The sequence below is a fragment of the Ascaphus truei genome, chromosome 4 (assembly GCF_040206685.1).
Source record: "Ascaphus truei isolate aAscTru1 chromosome 4, aAscTru1.hap1, whole genome shotgun sequence".
NCBI classification, from domain to species: Eukaryota; Metazoa; Chordata; class Amphibia; order Anura; family Ascaphidae; genus Ascaphus; species Ascaphus truei.
Window position 1 is genome coordinate 264,020,627 of NC_134486.1, and position 27,162 is coordinate 264,047,788.

General features: G+C 42.4%; 1 protein-coding gene across 1 annotated transcript; it reads left to right on the plus strand.

Moving 5' to 3' along the window:
* Positions 1-323: 323 nt before the first annotated feature.
* PM20D2 (peptidase M20 domain containing 2) lies at positions 324-25,329 on the plus strand. The gene is made up of 7 exons (XM_075597439.1): positions 324-939; positions 9,802-9,950; positions 14,600-14,742; positions 18,357-18,511; positions 20,167-20,302; positions 21,238-21,345; positions 23,113-25,329. The coding sequence occupies exons 1-7, from the start codon at positions 502-504 to the stop codon at positions 23,310-23,312; spliced, it is 1,329 nt and encodes a 442-aa protein (XP_075453554.1). The 5' UTR covers positions 324-501; the 3' UTR covers positions 23,313-25,329.
* Positions 25,330-27,162: the final 1,833 nt, after the last annotated feature.

The window sequence follows — 27,162 nt, forward strand, 5'->3', positions numbered from 1 at the left end:
GAAGGCTGACGTTTTATTCCGGTTCTTTTCTTGAACTATTTTGTTGACTGTCAATAATTAATGTGGTCCTGTCTTTGTGCACGAATACACCGGCGGGGGGTACACAGCCGAGACTTGGGTACACAGCAATTGTGTAATTGTAGGTTGACAACACTCACTAACCCAACACAACCTCTTTTACATGCCTTTCTAAGCGCAGTCAAAAACAAGCCGCGGGGGTGGATGGGAAACAGAGTCCCCTCCAAACATAAGCGGCATTGTCCGCATGTGAATGCGAAGCATTGGGACTACATTTCCCAGAGGCGCGTAGCGGCAAATAACGGAACAGGCAGGCGTGGGTAACCTGTCGGGTGGTTAAGTCCGGAGCCAAACCACACATCACGCGCAGACACAGCGCACGCTCACAGCAGCTCGGCCATTAACGTTCACCCGGCGGAAAACGTTCCACACATTCAAACTCGGCTGTGACAGTGAAAGCAGCAGCTGCGTATACCAGGGGCGATGGGTCCAGACAAGGAGCTGTGCGCCGCAGCCCTGGGCGGCACGGAGCCCTCTCTCCTAGATCAGTGCAAACAGCGGGCAGCGGAGATCATCCAGCAGGAGGCCGAGCGTCTCTCTGCCCTGAGCCGTGACATCTGGAGCCAGCCGGAGCTGGCCTACCAGGAGCACCGGGCTCACGACACCCTCACCCGCTTCTTCTCCTCCTGCCCGTCCTGGGAGGTGCAGCCGCACTACAAACTGGACACGGCCTTCCGGGCGGAGTGGGGTCCGGTGCCCGCCGCGGCTCCGGCTCTGCACGTGGGCTTCCTGTGTGAATATGACGCGCTGCCCGGGCTGGGACACGCCTGCGGGCACAACCTGATCGCGGAGGTCGGGGCGGCCGCTGCCCTGGGGCTAAAGGGAGCGCTGGAGAGCGTGCAGCCGCCTCGGGCGGTCAAGGTGAGGGGGAGAGACACGCCCTTTGTATATCCCTATATGTCACAGATATACACTGAGGAGCTACACCTCCTAGTTACCCTCCAGGTGCCGGGGACGCTCAGAAACGGAGCGCTGCGATTGGTCTATGCCTTTGTCACGGTTACTGAGAAGCCCCAAGCCCCGTCCCCCAGTGTAACCCCATGGTCCAGATCCACAAAGTTTCATTAACCCTTTCAGTGCTGCCTGTGTGGCCACAGACCCTCCTGCGCGTCCATGTCACGTGACCGCTTTTCGGAGTGATCACAGGATAAGGCCTGGGACATAGTGCTTTGATCCAGGCTGAGGCTCAGGGAAAGCAGTGCTTTCCCTCAGCGCGCCGTCCGTGGGTGTGTCGGGGGCGGGCCAGTGACGTCACGGAGCTTGGGCGAACCGCTCACGTGACCGGCCCTGCGCTCCGGCGAGCGCCAAATTTAAAAACTCCGTCAGACACACGCTTCCCCAAGCGTGCGGACGCGTGCGCGAGCCCCTGCTAAAGCCGCGCTCATTGCGGTGCAGGGGCTCAGTGCCGAGCAGCCGCACGCCGCTGACCATGCTCGAGGCCTAAGGCCTCGTTCAGGATGCTGGCTTCGGAGGGAGGGCGTGCTGCTGTGCGTGCTGCCGTGAGAAACAAAGTGTTCAATTTGAATACTGGTTTTCAGGGTAGCAACCGCCCTGTCTCCGAAGCCAGGAGTTGAAGCTGACTACAGTTTCAATAAATGAAAATTTCGTTTTTTGGAACTGCAGCAGCGTCACAGGGACCCAGGCAGCCAATGAAATCATTCTTCAGAATGATTTCATGACTGCAACTTGGATACTTACCCTGCCGTGTGTAACCCTGCCCCCTCCCCAATGCTGAAAAGTCTGCTGGGGGATAAACACAGATTGCCCAGCAATCTCCCGCACTGCCTGCCTCCCGCCCTCCCTCCGAGTCCTGCAGCTGACACCCTGAACGAGGCCTAAGGCTGCGGCCACACTAGCACTGAGCGCGCGGCGCTTGCTGAGCTTAGTTTCTGCAATTTAAATTGTCCCAACCCCGCTCAGGTGGGCATGCTCTCCCAAGCTTGGTGCTTGGGGAGACAAATAAAAGAGAGTTTGAAGTGCGCTCAACAAGCCCCCGTGCGCACTTGCAAAATAGACAGGACACCCGGCGCTCATTCTTGGAGAGCTGGTGACGCTCACCGCTCTCGAGCATGGTCAGCGCCAGCGGGGCCGCAGCCTTACGTTTCTATTCCGACTGTAGGGAGGGGCTCGGCCCCTTCAACGTGTTACGTGAAGGGGTTAAATCAGAGCTCATGTCTTCACGTTCCTTTAGATTATTAATGGAAGTTATTTTCTCAGCTGATTATATGCAAAAACAGCAGCTGTTGTGACTCCATAGCATATCCCCTTCCACCATCAGTGACGGCGTCACGTGATCACGAGTGCTGGATGGGCCCCGGACTCTGGCCCCTTTGTCACTAAAATATTAAATATTAATAAATTAGTTAAATATCGCCTACCTGTGGTGTTCAAGCAATCCAGACCCTGTCAAAGCCTAATTTTCAGGGTCTGCATGTTAGTAACACCAAGTTTTAAGTATGATGATCTAAGTCAGGGGTGCACAAACTTTTTCCCCTGCGCCCCCCTGCCAGCTCGCACCCGCTCCTTACATTGTCTCCAGCATTCTGACGTCAGGTGATGTCACGTTGCCATGGCAATGCGACGCCGTGTTGTCTTGTCGACGCGTCCCCAGGAGCCGCCGGAGATCAGGTAAGGGACTTGCAGAGGCCTTGCCTGCGATCCCCTGCATTTAAGTTAAATGCTTTTGGGGAAGAGCATTGGGCCTCTGTAAGCGCCACCCTCCCCCCCCTGAAAATCTCGCGCCTCCAGTTTGCGTAAGTCTCTGCCTTAATCTTAATGCACTTTTGTGGATATGTACTTTAACACCTAACTTGTATTAATCTCCGAGTAATGATTAACGGCATTTACATTTAAGGAAATGCTCTTTACACGAGAAATAATAGCTTTAACATTATTTGAAGATATGCGGTAAGACTTGACGTCACGTTAAGTGACTTAAGAGCTTTGCCATTTAGGATAGAGACAGGATAGAAATGCTTGCAGACTGGCTGCTCCCCACTTTTATTAGTAACTGTCTTTGTCTTTGTTCCTCTTGTGTGTGTGTGTGTGTGTGTTTTTTTGTTTGTTTTTTTTAAAGCACTGTTATAGAACCTTTTTTTAAGCATGTTAAAGTTAGACTAAAAATAACTTCATATGGTGCTGCTACGATGTTGTTTCTTTGGCGATGTTTTCTCTTGGGGGAGAGAAAGTTCTAGGCACTGTAGACATTAATGCAATTTCACACAACTTTCATCTCTCCATAGAAGCCAGGACATGCAATGTCACTATGTTCTAGTAGCGTAGATACTTCCTAGGCTTTGCCTATAGTGCCGCCGACAGCGACACGATGGGTGACGTCACCCGTTGCCACCGGCGAAAGTTATGTTTCGCCGGTCGGCCGCATCGCTGGATTCCCGCAATCTGATTTGTTCAAGGGCCGTCACGTGACGCGACGGCCCTTGAAAAATCAACTTTTGCCGGCGGCGGGTTTTCGCGACGGCGACGCCGCTTGTCGCCGTCGTGTGCACTAAAAGCGCACGCGGTGGCGGCAATGCTTTTTGTTTTTGGCCGAATTTGCGTCGCCGGCACTATAAGTACGGCCTAACACTGGTGATCTATCACTGCTAGATAAACTTAGTCCTACATTAAAATTGTATATTCATATCACAACCTTTTAAACATCCCCTCCTCCCGTAATCAAGTGTCACAGGCAGAGTCATAGATGACATAAGGGACAGCAGAGAGATACTGAACATGGCAGCACACAGGAACATTTCAGAACAGTCACTGTTGTTTTTCTCAATCCTTTCAGAGGAGCCCTTCTGGCAGAGAAAGGGTTAATTAAGGCATAGAAGGCCTTTAATCACTTTGTTTACACTGTCAACTTTCTACTTATAATCAAATTACATTTAAGTGCACTGGAGAGCACATGACACCTTTTATTGGAGATTAGCAAGAATTAGCACATACGGGCCAATAAACTTTGAGGCATAGTGCTGGAAACTGGTGCGAGAGTGTGGGCTCCATCCACGCTTTTTACTGCCACATTTCCTTATTTAAAGAGGGATTCTGTATTGTAGTTTAGACATAAATCATTCTTTGAATAGAGTTCTGACACATTGTACCTACAAAACATCACTTGATGCATTTCTGTCAATACTAGGTGACAAAATTCAGCGACCTTTCCTTCACCCCTAATAAGAAGATATACTGTATGATAACATGTGACAGTGTTTTGAATGCACTGGGAGGGCTGTATTAATGTCTATTAAAGCAGCGGTGTGCAAACTGGGGGACGCAAGATTTGCTAGGGGGGCGCGGCGGTTACAGAGGTCCCGCGCCCTTCCCCCAAGGCATTTAAATGAAATGTCGGGGGAGGCATGAGGCCTCTGTAACTTCTCTAACCTGCTGTAAGCCGGGTCTTCGGCGACGCGTTGCCATGGCAGTGCGGTGTCAAATGATGCCGTGAGATCACACTATAACACACTTACTTTCCCTTCCAGCGACGCGTCGTCCTGGTAACCCGTAGTTAATACAGGGGTGCGAGATTTTCTTGGGGGGGCCCGGCTGTTACAGAGGCCCCGTACTTCTCCAAAGGCATTTAAAATAAATGGCGGGGTTCGCGTGAGGCCTCTTAACTTTTGACTTACCGTTCATTTTGCGCACCTCTGAGTTAATATACGGAGCATCCTTGGAGTTGTATAGGTTTTAGCCCACCTCATCAGCAGCGCAAGATATTTGTAACATTTTCCTGTTTGCTGGGAAGATTGGCCACAAATTTATCACAGTTTGAGCCGTAAACTATAACAATAGTCAATGTTACCTTAGTAATATAAGAATACATTGTAGCTGCTGAGTTACACTGAAAGATTGATTTGAAAATGAAAGACTGCCATTTAGTGAACCCTGGGAAGCAGGATTTTGCTGATCGATCACAGGAGAACCAATCGATCGGCAGCTTAGGTAATTATTTTGCAATAAAGATAATTAAATGCTGCATATATTAAACAAACAATTAAAAAAAATTATTTAGGTTGCTTGGATTGCCTCTTTTTTTTAATTGAATGCGTGAGACAGAAATTGGCTTCTACGGAGTGACCGGTTTCTAAATCAGAAAAAGAAGCATTTACCTTTTTTATATTATTATTATATTATGCATACTCTCACGTGCAGGATTTCTGGGATTCCTGAGAAGTGCTCCGGTTTATACGCTCATCTTATGTAGGTGTATTGCAAAGTGCAGGGAACATTAGAGCAGGGGTGTGCAAACTGGGGGCGTGCGATTTTCTGGGAGGGGTGCAGTGGTTACAGTGGCCCCGCGCTCTTCCCCACGGCATTTAAATGAAATGCAGGGGGGATCGCGCAAGGCCTCTGTAACTTTCCTTATCTTGGCTTCAGGTGACTCATCTCCATGGCAACATGGCATCAACAACGACGCAGGTTCACATGACTTTGCGTTGCCATGGTAACTTGACATTGTGACATCAGAACGCTGGAAACAAGGTAAGGAGGGGGAAGAGCAGGCAGGGGAAAAGTTTGCACACCCCTGCATTAGAGCATACAGAAGGGAGGTTTATTTCACTGCTGCACATTTTGGCCAAAAAACAAGTTCTTCATAAGAATCCAAAGATCCCAAGTGAAGATCTAGCACAGTTTTAAAATAAAAAATAATGATCCTTTTAAACAAGTATTTCTATACTTTACAATTCTACAATAACTCATACTTCCAATTTCTAAATTGTAACCGTGTGGCAAATTAGGACCAGTTTTTAAACTAAGACTTGGTGACATATTTAAAAGTTATAAAACAAAAGTCTCCATACTAGTACCAAAAATACTTTCTCGCATGCCTTTCCTTAACCCTTTGAGGGCCGGAGGGACCACTGTCCCCAGCACTTCCGCTCCTCGGAGTGATCATATGTTGATGGCGTCACTGATGCAACAGAAGAGGAGTCGTTCTCTTGTGTTACTTAGTCGCGCGGAAACAATCTCCTGTACAAAACGAGCAAATAGGATATAATAACTCCTATGATGTAGCTACCACATCATGGGACACCAAAAGGTTTACATTTCACTTCAAAGCAAACGTTACCAAAGTTTTTCTTTGTTTTTTAAAATATATATAAATAAATAAACAGGTTAAAAAAACATTACAAATCATATCCTCATATCTAATAGTTGCAGAAAAGCATAATTTGTTATGTTTTTGGAGACTTATATGCAATTAGTTTTTTTCCTTTTTTATAGTAGATGGAACTGTGGGATGCCTTCTATAAATTATAAACATGTTTTGTAAAAAGAAACCCAGCAAATACTATGGTCAAAATAATACGTTTCACCTAATATAGTGAAAATGGTTCAGGTCAGATACTGTTAAGCATAACAAAGAAACGTGAGTATTTTACTGTGTCATCTGAACCACACCATGTGGTGTGATTGCATCATTTTACATTCACACTTGCTTACATTTTGTTTTCAATAATAACTGGATCCTCGCTGCGATTGATGGCTGGGCCTTATTGAGCAAGGGAGCAGCTGCTCTATGACGACAGTTGGAGTGAAAGGGAATTACAGCATTATGTCATTGTACCAGAAATTACACGTATTCTCCTCCTTGTCCATGAATAATTTGTATAGGAATCCGTATTACAGACCTAATCAGAAATACCTAACAAAAAAAAAAAAAAAACAACCTCTTCCATTTATTTTTTTCCCTTCTGGTGTTCACTGAATATACTACTTTTGCTGCTACATGTGCCAGCAATGCATTGCAAAGTAATTCCACAGTTTTAGGAATAATAAAGGAAACCAGTGTGTTTGATCCCTCAGACAGTCTTGGGTCAGTCAGAGAGAGGGGGAGCAAAGTTACTGTAATTATGCACAATAGCTATAGTAATATGTAAGTGTTGCACAAAGTGGTCCCGGTGTTATGCTGGTTATGTAGTTAAAGCGTTAGGCCTCGGACATAGTGCACTGAGCGTCGCTGAGCAGTGCTCTCGCTTGCTGACGCTCACGCTACCAGGAGCTTTTTACTGTCCTGACAGAGGAGACAGCAAGCGCGCTTGGGAGGCGGGTATCACTGTGTGTGTGTGTGTGTGTGTCACTTGGTAGCTGTCAGTGTGTTTGTGTGTCACTGGGGAACGTGTGTGTGTGTGTGTGTGTGTGTGTGTGTATATTATATAATATTTGAAAAATTAAAAAAATAAAGACATGTGGTGAGAATAAATTATTTATTAACATTGTGCAACTTTGATAAATATATTCACGCACGCACGGAAATACACACATACACACGTGTATATATATATATACATATATATATATATATACACACACACACACACACACACACAATGCGCACACACATGCATACACAATACACACACACATATGCACACACAGACACACACACAGATGCACACACACATGCATACACATGCATACACACACACACACAATGCAAACACACACACACACACACACACAGATGCACACATACACACACACGCACACATACATATGCACACACACATGCACACATACACACACATACACACACACACACACATGCACATAGACACACACACACATGCGCACGCACGCATACACACGCATGCATACACACACACACACACACAATGCAAACACACACACACGGCACACAATGCACACAATGCACACACACACATGCATACATGCATACACACATATGCACACACAGGCACACATGCATACACATGCACACGCACACGCACACATGCACATGCACACACACACACAAATTCACACACACACACACAAATTCACACACACACACACACACATATGGACACACAGACACATACATATGCACACACGCACACAATGCACACACACACAATGCACACACACATATGCACACACAGACACACACACACACAAATTCACACACACACACACACATATGCACACACAGACACATACATATGCACACACAGACACATACACATGCACACGCACACACACATATGCACACACACATATGCACACACACACACACACGCATACACACACATGCATACACACACACAATGTAAACACACACACACACACAATGCACACACAACACACACACAGGAGGCAGGGACCGGAGCAGAAGGGGGGCAGGAACCGGAGCAGAAGGGGGGCAGGAACCGGAGCAGAAGGGGGGCAGGGACCGGAGCAGAAGGGGGGCAGGGACCGGAGCAGAAGGGGGGCAGGGACCGGAGCAGAAGGGGGGCAGGGACCGGAGCAGAAGGGGGGCAGGGACTGGAGCAGAAAGGAGACAGCGATCGGGGCATCACCCTCCTCCCCCCCCCCTCCTCCTACACACACACATACATACACACACATACATACACACACAACACACAATGCCTCAATGCCTTCTGTCTGTCTTCTGTCTGGTAATGGCGGCTCTGTAGGGAGCCGGCTGCAGCCCCATTGGATGGGAGCGGTCACGTGGCCGCTTCCCCGAGCACCAAATATCAGTTTGGCGCTCGGGGAAGAGTTTCTCCTCCTCAGCGCGCATTAGCAGGGAGAAACTATAGCCGCGCTGATCGCAGATGCAGGGGCGTTCTGCATCTGTTCAGCGCGGCTCAGTACGCCTCAGCACGCCTTAATTACACAAAAGCATTTCCAAAACGATTGTGGTTTTCAGGAATCCACCAGCAAACCGGAAGCCTAAACTGTGTCTTTTCAAAAGAATTGAAGGACTCCGACGAAAACTTTTAGGAAAGAAAAACCTGAACTTATTTGTGAAATCTGGACTATACATTTTTAGAGCGGTCATCGTTTTAGTCTTACAGGCCCAGTACGTGGTGATACAGCTTGTTGAAAAAATGCAGGGCGCTCAGGAACCATTGGATATGTAAAAAACAAAGCAAAAATACATGGTGCGATACTGTGTGGTGAAATAATAAAGCAATTGAGTGATTAGGACACCTAATGAGTGCACATTCACACTTTTACAGTAGGTGATAAGCAGTGTACCCTTCCAGGGTTGCCTCTGAGTGCTGATAGAGAACTTGATGGTGATGTCATCAGTCCAGGTCACATATCACCTCCCAGGTTCATGCAAGTATAACCACAAGAAATAGACTAAGTGTAGGGAGTATAACATTTTAGTGGGTACATTCAAAATTTAAAAATGGCCACTCACATTCAGCCCCCATACATAATTAGTTTTACGAAGTCCGCCCTCGTGAATACCGGCAGTGGGAAGCTTCTTGGGCTGCGTCCATAGGACTGCAGCTGTGCGGAGGCTGAGGGAAAGCGGGTGCTTTCCCTGGCCTGGGGCTGTCGGAGGGGGGGGGGGGAAGGCCTGTGACGTCACGGAGCTGGTTCACCCTCATTGGGCGAACCGCTCACGTGACCGGCCCTGCGCTCCCGTGAGCGCGAAAATCTATAATTTGAATAAGACCTACGCATCCGCACACTTGCGGAAGCGTGCGCGAGCCCCTGCTAAAGCCGCTCTCATTGCGGCTGCAGGGGCTCACTGAGAAGCGTCAGCGCCTAAGGCTAAGGTCCCGTTGCACGCGTCCGCACGGCTGGCTTCTATGTAGATAGATAAAATAAAATAAAAAGGCTTGTATTTCTCCTTTATATCTCATTTCTGTTTTGCCCATCCTTAGGTTTTACGTTTTCTTCCCCCCCACCCCCCTTTGTATACTTGTTAGAGAACACTGCAATTAGTGTGTTTTACACCAACAATCTTTGTTTCCCTAGATCACCGTTTTAGGAACTCCTGCAGAAGAAGATGGTGGGGGCAAAATTGATCTGATAGAGGCTGGTGCATTTGACGACATGCATGTTGTTTTTATGGCCCATCCCGCACAGGAAGATGCAGCCTACTTGCCAGATGTTGCCGAACATGAGTGAGTAACAAAGGTGGTAATAAGTTACAGATCAGGGAAATGTGAAGTAATTTAACATGTTACATGAACACAACAGAAAGTTTACAGTCAGATATTTTATCATTCATAGGAAGAAAAGCCTTTTTTGTGAGTTAATAGCTGAACACTCTAATGACTGAGGCCTTGTCTAGGGTGACGCTGAGTGATGAACACATTGCTGCAATGTGTGTGGCTAGCGTGAGCACGCACGGCGCTTAGCTGCTTGCAGAGGCAAGCAAATTTGATTTATGCCGCTCGCTGACGCGTCAGGAGCGGTTCGCCCAATGAGGGCGAACCAGCTCTGTGACGTCATGGCTGCACCCCCCGCACGCGCAACTAGCTGACCATAAATTGCCCGGCCCAGCAGAGCGCGTCACCGCGCAGAGCGCCAGTGCGCTCCCTGCCTGGCCGCAGCCAAAGATTGGACATCACAGGTAATTTAATTTATTTTTTGCACAAAATGTTGCAAAATCAACAGAGAATCACCTTCCTAATACTTCTTTGCAAGCTGAGTAAAAAGATTCTGCCTATCTCCATGTAGTTCCCTTTTCTTTGCCTGATCACCGACAGCAATACATTCAGTAATGAATTCTCTATTTTTATGTTAAAGGCAATCCTTTAGTCCTAATAGTAAGTATTATCAAATACTACAGAACTGATTTATTAAAAAAATACACACGTAGAATATTGCTTGGATTGCCCTTTTTAAAGCATATCCATGACTAAATAGATTCTATCAGCCTGGGTTAAAAAAAAAACTGTTTCTATACCATTTAGTCAACATTTACGTTATCACATTTTGAAATGAAACGGCGCCCCATACATATAAGCATTATTACGGCTAACAAATATAATCTATATAGTTGAATAGAACATAACTGCTTGGATGAAACTATAAATCATTTAATATATTTTGTGCTATACCAAAGAATCTCGTTATAATTGGTGTCCCCGACCTATGCCAATCTAACACATCCCGTTTTCTCCAACTACAAAGGTTTCAGAGATTTAAAAAAAAAACCTTGAAATAACGTTTTGTAAGTAAATTTATTACGTTCCTTTGTTTAAATTGAGATGTCATCCAAATAAAATCTCAGCAATTTCATCATTTAGGCTGTTATATTGCATACAGTAAAGCAAAGAGATTTATTTTGGAAATAGTCTAAAAATCAATAGGGAGGGGAAACCTTGCCCTTTTCAGACTGAATTATTAACTGCTACACCACGACCTGAAAGACCTGCAAGAACCTACAGACTGCATTCTGAAAAGGTTCCCATTTTATTGAAGAATCCATGTTGAAGCTGCGTTCATTGGAGTGACCACTGAATTGAAGATACAGTAGATCTAGTAAAGTTCTCTATAGATTGAAGCAACAAAGTATTGGATCTTCGAGGTTCCGGCACATGGTGCTGTGATTGAAGGGTATTTTGAAAAGACAGAACAGAAGAGATCCTTGAATCTCATTGGATGACCTTGAACCCAACGGACATGGATCTATTTCATATGGACCTGAAACATTTGTTATAATAATGTTAAGCATTTTTGATTTATGTTTAAATGTCTGGTTTAGACCACAAACGTCCCACCCATTAAAAGGTTTATGTCTGTATAACTGTTCTCTTTATTGTGACATATTATGGGGCAGTCCCACTTAGCCGAAACACATGTTCGTTGTACAGTTTCCTTTACTTTCTCTTTTTAATCTTTAACATTTTAATTCTCTTTTTAAGGTGTTACACCTTTTGATTTGTTGCTGCATTCCTGCTGTAGTTGGGTATAAGCCCTGAATAGTATTGTTTTTTTTTATTATGCTGTAGTGGTTTTGTGCCATGAAGACTAAAATGTATTTAAAAAAAAAAAATGTTTATATTTACTTTATTGGAAATTCACATCATGTTGCTAAGTGGGACAGCACCTATACAATCTTTGATTTTGATTTAAAAAAAAATGCTTTGTCTGCAACTAAATATTGGAGGTGTAGGTATATCTACACTGTTAGATTCGGCAACCCCCTTATTTAATAGTCCCTGACGGATTTATGGCAGAATATTATTAAATAATTGGCAGACAAAGATTGTTTTATTAATTTCACATCATGCTAATTAAATTGACCTACAGTATGTTAATAATTTGGGATACATAGCAGTGACTGTGTACATTGATACTTGCAGGGAGAGTGAGTCCCTGCTCTGAAAATGGCACAATCTAATGTTTGGCATCTGGAGCACTTCTAGGGACACCTGCGGCTGAGGTGGGATTTGGAGCTGGTCCATCCATGGCATCCCTTACCATTGGATCACTCTTTGATTTTAGAATATGCAAGCATATTTGTTTTTAGGAGTAATAAGATGATGATGTTGATCAGAGGTCATGAATTTTGAGTGATTCAATTCACCTTTTTTTAAATGGTGAATGTTTGTTGTTCCCAGTATCATATTGGGGGCAGCACTGTTGGTTGGCCACCATAACTTATAAAGTGTTTAAATCTAATTCATTGAGACCCAAGAGTAATGTCAACTGCTATCCTCCAATATGAAGTTATTGTAAACTGTACTACCCAAATACTGTGAGTGAACATTCCTGCATTCTTGTTATCTGCTGTATCACTGCAATATGCAAGCAGAGCAATGTATAGTTCAGTGGACAGTTTCTAATTATTTTCCTGCCTTGGAATCACGGGGCAAGAGTGACTGGGTGTAATTGCAATAGGACTTTTTTTTATAGATCTCATGTTTGTAACGTACTGCAGTTGTTTGTTGAATTGGATCAGCAATACTTGTTAATTGCATGTCAATTTGTTTTAATTTTTAAAAAAATTTTTTTAAATGGACTGCTGTATATTATTTTTAGATTGCTGTTTGAATACTTTTTACATTTAACGAATCTAGATACGTTAGCCTGACACAGTGCTATATATATATATATAAATTGTTATGTAATTACTCCCTGCTATGACTATTTTACAATCTAATTCTTTAGTGCATAAGAGCTTTCTTGTCTGATGTGGCAGACTAGTCAGGAGAGAAAGTTATTTGGGGGTGATTTATAGCAAATAGAACCAAGGTTCAGGGAGTCGACTTTTTTTTGAGTGGGTGTCATAAGGATGGAAATGAAAGGTATTACATGATATTTGTTCTTTGTTTTGGCAACAACTTGGCCTACACAGAAACTTGCAGCACCAGAGACACTGCTATTGAATGGCCTTGGACTCGCATTTCTTAACCTAGAGAAAGTAAAGTTGCTAGCAAATAAAATAGGAGCGTGCAAATTTTAGTTTTTTTTTTTTTTAAGGGTTTTTCTGAAACAGATATATTACCTGATTAGTGTGCAATACTCTAGGCTATGTGTTGGGTTTATTTATGAATGTTTCCCATTTTAATTATCACATGAAGGCGAAAAGGCTAAATAAGTATATGCTAATACATGGAAGTGGAAGCTGATATGAAATTCTAAAATGTCTTGCCACAAACAAGGCATGAAGGCCTATATCCATTTTTATGTACAATTTGTAAGGTCACCTACTGTATGAGTGTTGCCATGCTGCAATTTAAAACAATAGCTACCAGAACAACTATATTCGTTCAACTGTCTAAAAAAGAGTCCTTAAAGAATTGCAAAAACATAGTATATTTATTATGGGCTAAAAAGGTAGGAAAAAGTTAAGAACAGTGCTCTTGGAAGTTGATAAACCCGGTTCAAATTCAAGTGTAAGCTTCCTGTTATCTGTGACACTTTTATCTCTCTGTGCTTCAAGTCAGAAAACTAGATTGTAAGGTTTACAGTGTAGGGACTTGTCTGCAAAAACTCTGGACAGTACGATATATGTAATCAAAAACAGATAGTCGATACCGTTCTGTGGCTAACAAAATGCTTTAATTCGTGCGAGCTTTCGAGATACAATGATCTCTTATTCGGGCGGAATTAGAATTGATTCAGCCAAAAAACTTTCTTGAAACAAAGTATCGGTGGGTGAAGGCTATCCCTCCTCCCTGTGCAGTATGCGATTGTAATTTCTCCCTCCCCTCCCCATTCTGCCACTTACGGTATGTCTTCTAACCTTAAGACACAAGCACTAATAGAAACAACTATTGTAAGGAAGAACTCTACTTTTGGTTACTCCTGAGCTAGAAGTCAAAGGAGGAAAGAGACAGAAAAATAAATGCAGATTTGATGGTGTCTATGTATCATTTAGTTAAAGGAAATGTGCTTTGGGAAAGTGCTATGGAAATATGTGTACCTTATTCCATTGTTGCTCAAGATTTAAGCTGAACCATAATGCTGAATGTACACAAGGTACTGTATATCCGCCTTCCTGTAACAATAGCACATTGAAACAAAACGTCATTACTTGTTCCGTATACTATGTGCATTCACTCAATTTATTATTCCCGCTTATTATTTACACTGTACTTGTCTTTGGTTCAATTGATCACTTCTCGGTTCGTAAAGGCAGCCATGTGAGCCGTTTGCAGAGTTCACAAGCTCGTGGGCGCGTGGTCTGGGCTGACCTGTTGTGAAAGCCTTACAAAAGCAGATTCCATTTTAATGAAACACTTTTTTTTGCAGTTCATATTATATAATGGTCAATCGAAAAAGAAATAAATGCAAAGTGATGGCTTTTATTTCCTAGTGTGACTGTGAAATATTATGGAAAAGCTTGTCATGCAGCTGCATATCCATGGGAAGGAATAAATGCTTTAGATGCTGCCATTCTTGCATACAACAATCTGTCTGTCTTAAGACAGCAAATGAAACCAGCCTGGAGAGTTCATGGTGAGAACTTTATTTAATCACTTAATCTTGTCTTGTGTAAAACTGAATAAAGTGTCCACAGCAGAAAATCAATTTTGTATAAATCTTTGTTTTTCACCTTATTTTATTTTGTTGGTTTTGTTTTGTAGTTGCACTTGGTGTTAAATAAAGTTGCACTTCCTGGGATACAAACAAACAATGACCATAATTACAAATGGCTGCTTGGCCTTTGATTTACAATTATTAAATCATTACAAAAGAAAATATTATAAAAAATAAAATGTGCCGGTCCAATTGCAGCAATTAGCCTTTGTGATGTTGTTCTGATGCCTTAGAACTCAAATGAATGACTAGTATAGGACCTGCTTCCATTTATCATTTCATTTTTCATGTTTTAAGACTTTTACGTTTTCTTTTACACGTTGAAACGACTATTGTAATAACAGGGAACGTATTGCTCTGACTTGAGCATCACAATTGTTAAGAACTCCTCCAATATTCCTTGCTACAGTACATAGGACTGTCGTTTCTATTCTGTTCCATTCGATATGTGAATCAATACAATCTGAACACTGTGATTAGCCAAGTTGCCGATCGATCTGTTCTCCTGTAATCGATTGCTGAAGATTTGGCTCGGGGGTTCTTTAAATCGCTGTTAGTGCTGCAGAAGATTACCCAAGATGCAAAGTTCCTTGTGGAAGATCATGTGACCAGACAGGAACTAGATAAAATTGAGTGTACTGCTAGAGTGAGGGCAAATGGGGTGTCTCAGAAGAGCCTGTCTCCGAAGAGTAAGGGGATGTGACTTTTTAAATGGTTGCTATAGAAATAAAAATGCTTGAAGAAAGTGCACAGGATTTAGTCGTCTTATTGAGTCAATACAGTTAACGTATAAGATATTTTCTTTAGCATGAGATTTGATAACCATTTGCTCAGACATAGTAAATCCATACATTAACGAAGGCTAGTCCAAGTTCCTCAGAAACCAGAGTTCCACATGTACAGATTCAAAAGCACGATTGTGCCATCTACATCTCGTGCGTCATACGGTCTTAAAGTCTCTGTGATACAATTGAAAAACTGAAGCTTTTAAGAAGTACTGTAAAGAAGAATTTACCTCAACAACATGTAATGACTAGTGGAAGGAAAAAAAAAAGGGGGAATAAAAAATACAAGACTTTTGAATGTCTCATCTCTGTCAAGAGTTGCTGTATGACTAATGCAAGGACATCAACATCAACATCTAAAGAACTCTAATATCTGTGACCCCTGGGTTGGATAGAATTTGCATTGGAAATGTTTTCAGTAAATTGCAATTTACCGCTATGTAATGGAAATGTGTCAGATTAGCAGGAATTGTTAACCTTCTCTGATTAAGCCTCCTAACATGCCATTGAATAATCCCTCCTTTTTATAGCTGTTAAGAGCAGTACCTTTTGTAATGAAACTACAAATGGTGTGTGCGTGCGTGTGTGCGCTCTCACATATACTAAATGTGCCATATTTGTTTATCACTATTTAAAACCGTTGCAAGAATAAATAGAAAGGAGAATATCCCTTAATAATAAATACTGTCGGTCAGATCATACTGCCAAAGTATCTTCTTAATTTGGAGCTCCGGAGACCCCTTTCTTAAAAAAAAAAAAATAACCTTAACATTTGCCGGAATGGATTCCTCCTTTAAAGTGCAATCATCCTGTTACACGTGCAACCATCGTGGTGGAAATTCACATCACTCACAATACCCATTGGGAAGCTGAGCAAATGTCTCATGCTGATAAGTGCTGTCAGCCAATCTTTTTTATTTCTATGAACTTAAAAAATCATTTGAGATGGAATTTAAAAGAATGGAGATCCCAATGGCAGTACTGTAGTTTAAAAGGTTTGGACGGAGCAGTTTTTGTTTTTGCGTACATACCACATGTTTGGCTGATGCACTTACTCAATACATTTGGCCTTCTGTTTAGATGTGAGTTAGGGATTCCATGTATTAAATCGCAGATCACAAATGTTATTTGGAGAAGAGCAATTTTGTAAAAAAAAATAATTCTGCTTGTGTAGGACAAGCTTCTGTTAACAGCACTTTATAGTTAAAAAATATTACCATTTTAATATAACAGCCCTCAAGGACCACCAACAGGTCAGGTTTTCAGGATATCCCTGCTTCAGCACAGGTGGCTGTCAACAGCAAACAGTGTAGAGCCAAGGAGCACAGCCAAAATGGTATTCCAAAATAAATAATTTAAGGGCAACTCCAGATGAAAATAAAAAGGTTTTAATGCATCAGATCACAATATGGGTGAAAAGACACAAACGAACCAACGCGTTTCATCCCATAGGGACTTTCTCAACCTTGATAGGTTGAGAAAGTCCCTATGGGATGAAATGCGTTGGTGTGTTTGTGTCTTTCACCCATATTGTGATCTGATGCATTAAAACCTTTTTATTTTCATCTGGAGTTGCCATTAAATTATTTCTTTTGGAATACCATTTTGACTGTGCTCCTTAGCTCTACACTGTTTGCTGCTGACACTACCCTGCAGGATTTCACGCTCTGGAACTTTGGACAACTGGATTCATTCTGGATACCCCTATGGGCAGGTAATGGGCTTTAGCCCTCATATGCTTACCTTTTGACCCGACTTTTGGGGATGCTTATACTTAATAGGCGGTTATTATACAAGGGCCATTGGTTGCAGTAGTTAAGTGAACACGGGTCACTTGTCCCCCTTGATACCTTTATGGATATTTATCTACTATGGACAGTTCCAGCATGGTTATCATCACTTTGTCTATGATTGTGAGATATACTATATTCAGAGCACATACTTATATTTGAGACAACAAGAAAAAAGTGAGAAGCGCAGTCAGTGAGGGGTTGTGATTAAACTAATGTTCTTTATTTAATGAACTTGTCCCAAGGAAATCCCTCTAGGACAACAATGATACTTATATTTGAGCACCATTCTCGCACAAACCTCTCAGGTGGCTGTCAAGACTGAACCACCTGTGCTGAAGCGGGGATACCCCTAATAACTGGCCTGTTGGTGGCACTTGAGGTCAGGAGTTGCCCACTCCTGTACTGTAGAGATAACATTGGCCTCAGAGTTGAGTTCAGGTAGTCCTCGTTTTCCGACGTTTCGCTTTCCGTCGGATGCGTTTTCCGACCGTGCATAATGCAGTAAAAAAAACTCATCCGCCGCGGATTTCGCACATCCGACGGAAACCGCCGTCGGTTAACATGGGTCCCGCTTTCCGACTGTCCCGCATCCGACGCAGGTTTGCGGGACGCATTGTGTTGGAAAAGCGAGGACTCGTATATAACCTAGCATGCTATCAAATAGAAGAGTTGTCAATCCTTTTACACATCTTTGTATAACATTTCTTCCCCAAATTTTGATGTTGCATATGGAAACACGCTTGAATTTGTGAGTTTGTTGCCGTTTAAAGCATATGCAACTGTAATTAATGCCGCTTTGTAACATTTTCTGTTCTTTATTTTGTACTGCGCGTGATGGATTTTATTGGCCATTTTTCTAAAAGGCGTATGTTCAATGTGTTCTTGTCCTTTATAAAGAAGCATTCTTTTATGTTCTGTAATCAGGATTAATCAACATCATTTTTTTTGTTTCCAGGAGTAATAAAAAATGGTGGTGTGAAACCAAACATCATTCCATCGTACTCAGAATTAGAATTTTATTTGCGTGCCCCATCACGCAAAGATCTTGCCACTTTAATAGAAAAAGCACATGCCTGTTTTAATGCTGCAGCTGCAGCAACGGGGTGCAGAGTAAGTATGAAAACACGACAATAATCTTTAGCCATTTTTTGTTTGATAGATTTGAAATATATTGATGTTTTATTGGGGGAGTAGATGTGGGGAAAACATCTGTAGATATCCTGAGCTATTCTGAAATCACCTTAATAGAAGCTAATTTAGTGTGCGTTTCAGAGACTGATCAACCGGTAAAGGAATTTTTATATTGAGTGGATTTAGTAAGCTCCTTCAATTGCAAGAATCTTTTTCGTGCTTCAGTTTGCATTGGTGGCAGATATAAAATTCAAATAACAAATTTGGTACATCTGATCCTGATTTCTTGGAGGAAAACACAAAACCGATACAGTTCGATAGAAACGGTTACAGCTTCCAAATTGTTTATTGACATAGAGCTCATTCATAAATAAATAGTTGTCTTCAACTTAACATCATAATGCCTGCCTGAAACCGTTGCCATTTATACAGCCTGTTCGTTCAGTTCATACTTAAATGCAGGAACATTTTGGCAGAAGTTGGGCTGCAGGGGTCTTCAAACAAATTTATTCAGCCAATAGATGTAATAATTTATGTTTGAGTTTGGACTGAATATTGTAAGTTGTCTTTGGGGGCATTGTAACCATCCATATTCTGCACCTTTGGAGAAATGCTTTAGCTCGGTCACATTTGTTGCATCCAAACTTTATTCAGTGAAATAAATAGCCTCCCTGCTCTTTAATTAAAATTCTGGGCATTATTCATTTAGTTTGGGCCCAAATGTTAAAACATTTTCAGCTTTCAGTTTGGACACAGTGAGAGGAGCTCTCAGACAGGGGAGGTGATTGGACAGGAGGCAGCAGCAAGACACTAACTCCTCCCCCACCCTGCTTGCAGAGTGCTCCACACAGAGTGAGGGGAAAGGTGTGTCTGTCTACTGTGTTTTATGCATCTAGAGGGGGGCAGCAGAGTGTTTTGTTGGTGTGGGTGTGTTTGTGTCTGCAGTGTGTGGACTTACACGGGTACTGCAGTGAATGTTTGTGGGTGTAGAGGGGGGCTTCTGTATGTGTGTCTTCAGTGTGTCTTTTGTGAGTGTAGAGGGGAGCAGCAGTCTATTTTGTTGGTGTGTCTGCATTTTTGTGGGTTTACAGGGGGGCTGCAGTGTGTGTTTGTGGGTGATGGGGGGGGGCTGCTGTGTGTGTCTTCAGTGTGTGTTTTGTGAGTAGAGAGTGGGGGGGGGGTTGCAGAGTGAGTTTGTGGGTATAGAGGGGGGACTGCAGAGTGTGTGTTTATAGAGGGGGGGCTGTGTGTACAATTTCTTTTTAATAAACATGTGCAGTAAAAGCAAAAGAAGATCATCAGATTATCATGCTGATAGCCACTTTTGTAGTCTATCTTTTTTATGAAAAATGTAAAGAAATAAATAATCCTACATTTAGCCTATAATAGTATGAGTCCCCTCAGAACAGGGCATAACTTGCCAATAATGCCCTGTTCTTCAGGGATTATTACTTAAATACTAATAAACGCTTATGCACTTACCTTAGCGGCGGCTAAATGTCTGTGGTGAGCTAAATGGCATCGACGAAATGCCGGTGGCAAGATGTCCCATTTCAGAATGGTACGGTTTTGATTCATATTGGTATTGCCAAAGGAATCTTTTTTGTTCATAGAGTTTTCTATTTCCATTGCAGGTGGAATTAAGCACTAGTGGCCATGATTACTACAATGTGCTTCCAAACAAAACTCTTGCAAAAGCCTATTTGGAGAATGGGAAAAAGCTGGGAATGCAGTTCACAACCGATGATTTAGTTTTAAATGGTCTTTCAGGTAAAGGGAACCTATGAAGAAAACTGTTATTTAATGAAGTGCGATAGTGCTTACCATGAGCCAACAAAGAACAAATGACCTCTAAGGCTAGGTCCTCGCTGCAGCCGGCGGCGTGCGCGCGCCTCTCACCAGCCTCTTGCCTCCTCCCTGGCTGTCCCCAGTCCCTCCTCACTCCCAGGCTCACTGCACACTGTGACGCGTCAGCAAGCAGGGGCTACAATAGGATTGTGTTCCCGAGCGGCGACGTGGTGCGCCAGGGAGCCAATCAGAGGTAATCATCAGGACACCAGGAAGCTGCAGGAGGAGATAGAAGGTGGGGACGACGACTATGGGGATGGAGGGGTGAGCTGTGGATCCTGAATATGACTCGTTTTCCACAGCCACAGAATAGAAAACTTAAGCTTTAAAGAAAGTAAGATTTGTTTATTGATGTCTTGGACAGTATCCCAATTGAATTAACTGTAGGGACTGTTTATGGGCGGTGAGAGAACTCCCCTGATACATTTTTTTTTCTCCCTTGTATTCTCATTGCTTTGTGATGGCCCCCACCCCCCATCATGGCTGCGCCTACCCGACCCATTTTGGTCACGCCCCCGCGCCGAAATAAGGAACCTACAGATTGCCGTGCCAGGACGCAAGGCGGGCGTGCCGGTGCGTGCAGCGGGGCCTTAGCCTTATGTGTGCTGGTTCATTGAGGCTATTCCAAGTTACATGGTGTTGTAAACTGCATGACTTAAAATATTTCTGAACTGCACACTTCGGTTTTCACAGTGTACACTTTAATCCTCTTGACACTTTACCTAATCTCATCAGATTTTGGATTGACGGTAAAATCAAAAGATAAAATGAGAGCGTTTGCAAATGACAGGGTAAATATAGCTTCTGTACCTCGTTAGACTCTTTTTTTAATTTTGTTGCTTTCCTGTCAATCGTAGGTTCAACAGATTTTGGGAATGTTACTTTTGTGGTTCCTGGAATTCACCCCTATTTTTACATTGGATCTGAAGCTCTGAATCACACAGAAGAATACACCGAAGCTTCAGGTGAGCATGGTAAAAGAGACGTCTGGCAAGGAGATAAAGCAATGACTGTTCAAGTTTTATATCAGTGTTATCTAAATATAATTTGAAAATAATTTCCTACCAACAGTGTTGTACAACTTGTTTCACAAAATATATAGTTCTTTACATAGTGTTTTGTGGAGGGATTTCTCAAATCCCAATGTTCGGTAGCTAGTATACTTATTTTTTTTTTTTTTTTTTTAAGAATTCTTTAATTTCATTAGACTTTTTATGTTCATCAGAATTGTAATTCTAATTTCACAGTTCTGAATTCTTCGTACATAACCCATTATTTTAAAATACAGTATATACTGTATTGCCTTATAACTATATAGATTGTAAGGCCTGGGACATAGTAAAGAATTTGGTGCTGCCGCTCGCTCTACCAGGAGCTTTTTGCTGTCCTGGCAGAGGAGACAGCAAGCGCGCTTGGGAGGCGGGTATCACTGTGTGTGTGTGTCACTTGGTAGCTGTCAGTGTGTGTGTGTGTGTGTCATTGGGTAACTGTGTGTGTCACTTTGAAGTGGTCTGTGTGTTTGTGTGTCACTGGGGAACCTGTGTGTGTATATGTGTATATATATATATGTGTGTGTGTGTGTGTGTGTGTGTGTGTGTGTGTGTGTGTGTGTGTGTGTGTGTGTGTGTGTGTGTGTGTGTGTGTGTGTGTGTGTGTGTGTGTGTTATATAATATTTTAAATTTTTAAAAAAAAGACGCAAGAATAAATTATTTATTAACATTGTGCAACTTTGATAAATATATTCACACACACACACAGTGACACACACACACATAGTGACACACAGACACACATACAGTGACACACACACACACACATACAGTGACACACACACACATACAGTGACACACACACACATACAGTGACACACACACACACACAGTGACACACACACACACATACAGTGACACACACACACACATACAGTGACACACACACACACACACACACACAGTGATACACAGTGACACACACACACACACAGTGACACACACACAGTGACACACACACACATAGTGACACACACACACACACACATAGTGACACACACAGACACACATACAGTGACACACACACACACACACACACACACACACACACACAGTGACACACACACACATACAGTTACACACACACATACAGTGACACACACACACACACAGTGACACACACACACACAGTGACACACACACACACACATACAGTGACACACACACACACACACAGTGACACACACACACACCTCTGTGCTGCCTCTACTCTGTCTGGTCTGGTAGCTCTGCTATCTCACCGACACAGTAGGTAAAATGCCAGCTGCAGCCCCATTGGATGGGAGCGGTCACGTGACCACGCCTCCGCTCCCCCAAGCGGCAAAATTTCAAACTTGCCTGTCTCTTCTGATTTTCTCAGCCTCCGCACGCATCAGCACGCATGCGGAGGGAGAAACTATAGCCGCGCAGATTACAGATGCAGGGGCTTTGTGCATCTGATCAGCGCGGCTCAGCCCGCCTCAGCGACGCTGATTCCACTATGTCCTAGGCCTTAGACTAAATTTTATATTCATCTTAGATCTTCTTTTGTATGATGATTAAGGTTTATTGCAGGCAAGACATGACAATTATTTATGTTGTACAATTTTTTGCTGAATTCCTGTTCACATTGTGTGTGTGTGTATGTAACTAAAGAAAATGTCTGTAAAATGTATTTATTGCATAATGTTTGTTTTTGATAGGATCAAAAGAAGCTCAGTTTTACGCACTGCGCACAGCGAAAGCATTGACAATGACTGCATTAGATGTTATTTTCAAACCAGATTTGCTGGAAAACGTGCGTGAAGACTTTAAGACAGTGAAGCTGATGGAAGAAAGCAGTTTCAGTGGAACAGATAAAGCCAGAGAATCAAGCAGTGGGGCAGGATGTGCCTCGCGCTGAACAGTCCAATACTAGGATAGTTTTGTTTAGGGCGCGGAGATATTTTTCTAGATTGTGCCACAGTACAGGAAATATCTTGTGTGGACTAATTTACTGGTTCTTTTGAAACAAATGGTTTTCAGTTCTAGATTACTCGATACAAGACAAATTAAGAGCGTAAACCTTGGACACAGTCTATACTGCCCTTAAAGAGATTGTTGTATTCAATATCTCACATAAAACACTAGACTGGCTATTAAGGTTACCTTAATGATGACCTGAACATAGCCCTTATCTGTTGTCTTCTGTCCATAGAATGGTCTGTTACATACAATAATATTGTGTTTTTAATGATTCCTGAATGGTAATTTGTTTATATGTTGTGTAGCGATGTACAGAGTTTAACAAATCAAACTATGCACAAGTTGCCATTTTTGAGTTGAGAGAAAAGGCGCTGCTGAGTCAGAGTTTACAAGCGCTTTCGCCAAGCAAATTTGTTTAAAGATGTGGTTCCGCCTAGTGTCTTTTTTTTTTTTTTTTCCCCCTCTTAATTTTTTCTTTCTAGATGGGAAGCAGAGGTCTCCGCACCTGAATAACGTTCATTTGAGCTCTGGAGGGAAGCTTCTGTTTCCTGAGATACCTCCGAAAGTACCCCTAGTACCATCCATAACGGAGTAAACAAAGAGTGTTTAAATTTCCCACTGCACGGGAGTCGATAGGAATCCACAACATCATCCATTGTGGCTTCCTATTGACCTGCATGCCACACGAGATTTAAGTGGTTCAGGAAGTACTGTCGGCACCTACAGAAGTAAATATCTCGGGAAGCAGGGGGTCCTTCGAGCTGAATTGAACACAGTTCAGCTCCAGAGAGCCCGTGCGTAACCACATGCTGAAATTTAAAAAAAAAAATTTTTTGCTTGGATTGCTGCCTTAACATGCTAATCTGAGATTAATTTTGCGGCTTTATTTGCCCTTGGAGGCCTTGTGAAATGTTTCAAAAGGAATCAAAGTTGGGGAGAAAAACGCTTACAATTTTGCAGATGCTATTGCAGTTTTGCAAATCTCTAATCTTTTATTGTATAATAGAATATATTTTTTTGTCTGCAATTGCATAGCAACATAATTTGCTAATATAATTCTTATGTTTTAATATGCTTTTTGTTAAAAATGTATGTCTTTTATTCTATAGATTTGTGACGTGTTTCTTTGCAAGTTCTGTTTTCAATGAAGGATAATCATGTTAAGTGGATTAATTATCAATGTGAAACACAAGATAAAAATACATTTGATTAAATGTGCTTGTATAATCATTGACTGCTTAATAAAATGTACATTTTAACCTTTCAAAACTAGATATTTTGTGCATACAGGGATTTTTGATCATTCAGAACCAGCACCTGTAGAACCCAGTTAAGTGAATGGGTTGTACTCAAAATAAGTAATAAACTAAATCAATAGTTATTGGCTAATTTAAAGTAGGACAGTGCCGAAAACAACAGTAAATTATGTTCCAGGAGAAAGGAGCTGATAATAACAAAATCAAATTAACATTATTGACAATGGGTTTCCTGTATACGTACAGCATGTCTGATATACCTGATCCTCCATTTGCTTGTTTGGTTTGGTTTTAGAAGTGTAAAGAAATGTGTGCTACCCAAATGAAACAATATTTTCAGAATTGAAAGATAAAACCGTATGGCTCTTAAAAAAAAAAAAAAAAAAAAAATCAAACAAAAGTTTTATTTAAAAAAATATTGCGTATTATTTCATACCCTTTTTTTGGTCCACGGTCTCACAAAATAAAAACAGTGTCTGAATATTTAAAATAAAAAAGTGCTATCGGAAATTGTCATTGTTATTTGTTTATTTTTATAACCCAGTTGTAATTATTTCCTTTTATCTAAACCGTTTTATGTATGGCATAAATCGCAGCACTAATACCTAGTAATCGTGAAATATTGTGGTGCTTTGTAAATAACCTGAATACGCTTCATTGCTGACTATTGTGTGCATAAATAAAATCCTCTAAAAGATGCATTGTATCTGAATTCAAATTAATTGAATGTGAAATTTCTCATCCGTAATTGGAGATAAAAAAATTGTTATGAAAATGCTAGATATGAGCGATCAACAATCAAGTGATACAGTATATAGGGAATAAGAAAAGATTAGTATGGCACATGGCCTGAAGATCAAATTATCTAGTATGTTTCCCTTGTCTGACTAAAAATTACTTATCCTTTGGCTCCCTGCTTTCGTTTAAAGTTTTTGTTTTTCTCTGCACCTGTGAGTACGTGACCTGCATATGGGCCATGTGTTAATACACAGCTACCTAGCTGACCCATTTTTTATCTTCCTCAAAGGTCCCTCAAATGAGTAATATCGCCCCTCACTCCGTCCCAATATACCACCTGTCACAGACAGCAGACTTGTGAGCACGGCTTGGATATGCAACAAGGGTTAATACACACTGCTACTATAGCCAACTCACCTTTCTCCTCTGCAATGTACTTTCAATCATATCTATCCGTTGCTGCCACCACCCCTCAGATAGGCAAATAAAATATGTGATTAAGATATATCTTCCAGGGTCTAAGGTCCCTATTTATTAAAGAAAACTATGCACCTAACACACACACACATCTGTTGTAGATAAATGTGTCCAAAAATGTATCTTACTCTACAAAGCGTGCAATCGGTTCAATCAGAGTCCAAAGTATTACTTGCAAAGATTTTTAACTGTGCTCAACTTGCCTTACAACTGGAATAAGGCCACAAGATGATTTATGTTGTGCTCAGTCTGTAAGAACTTGGGTGCTTAAGTCTTTCTTCCCCCTAAGGGGACCATTGGGTAAACAGAAGACAAAAAAAAACAACCAGCACAACCAATGATCAGTACAAAAGTAATTTTAAACAAAGTTAAGACAGAAACTGCTCACTTACAGTACATGTGAGAAAACACAGATGAGCACTGCAAGGTGAGAATGCAGAACGTCACAGGGAAAGCCCTCAGCTGGATATTGGGGATACAGTTGCGGCCAGGTCTCCCGTTTGAGCAGTCCCAAAGTCAGGGCTGTCTAGCAAACCTCCAGCATTACTCCATACACGTGTGCTGCTCGAGTTTGCCTTTCACAGTGCACTTCTGTACTCCACGTCTGCTGTCGGGAATGACGTCATTGGGTACTGCCACAATAGCCCTACGCGTTTCGCTCATCCCCTGATGAAGCATTTACGAGCGAAATGCGTAGGGCTATTGGTTGCAATACCCAGCAGAGCATAGTGATGTCATTCCCGAGTACGGAAGTGCGCTGTGAAAGGAAAAGGTGAAAGGAAAAGTCGTATAGAAACAATCATTTAATTTGCTTAATATTTACAGACGCCATTTTCATGGTTGTGTAACGATGCGCTCACCACAAACAAGGCGAGGCCGAAGTGGGGATTTGATAAACGCCAACCCACAGCCGCAAGGGCACGTCTGGAGTGTAGGTAGGTCGAGGTAGCCGGGTCGGGGTAGGAGAGGTCAGGATGGTCAGTGATACTTGCCGAGGTCTGGATTGGAGAGGTATAGATCGTTGCAGGTACTTTAGCCAATGTCAAGATTGGAGAGGTACAGATCATCGTTGGTAAGCCGGGTCAGGAGAGAAGTGCGGAATCCAAAGAACAGGCAACACAGGACAAGACAGGCAAGGTCAGACAGGAGGCAAGACTGCAGTGAACACAGCGCACATAAACAAGGTTATGCTCAGCCAATGTGCCAGAGGGCAGGCTGAGCATATATAGGAAGAACTGTCCAATGAGCTGGGAGTATACCTGGTTGTGGTTGGCTGAGTGAGACCGCATAGATGTATCCCTTTTAGACAGGAGCGAG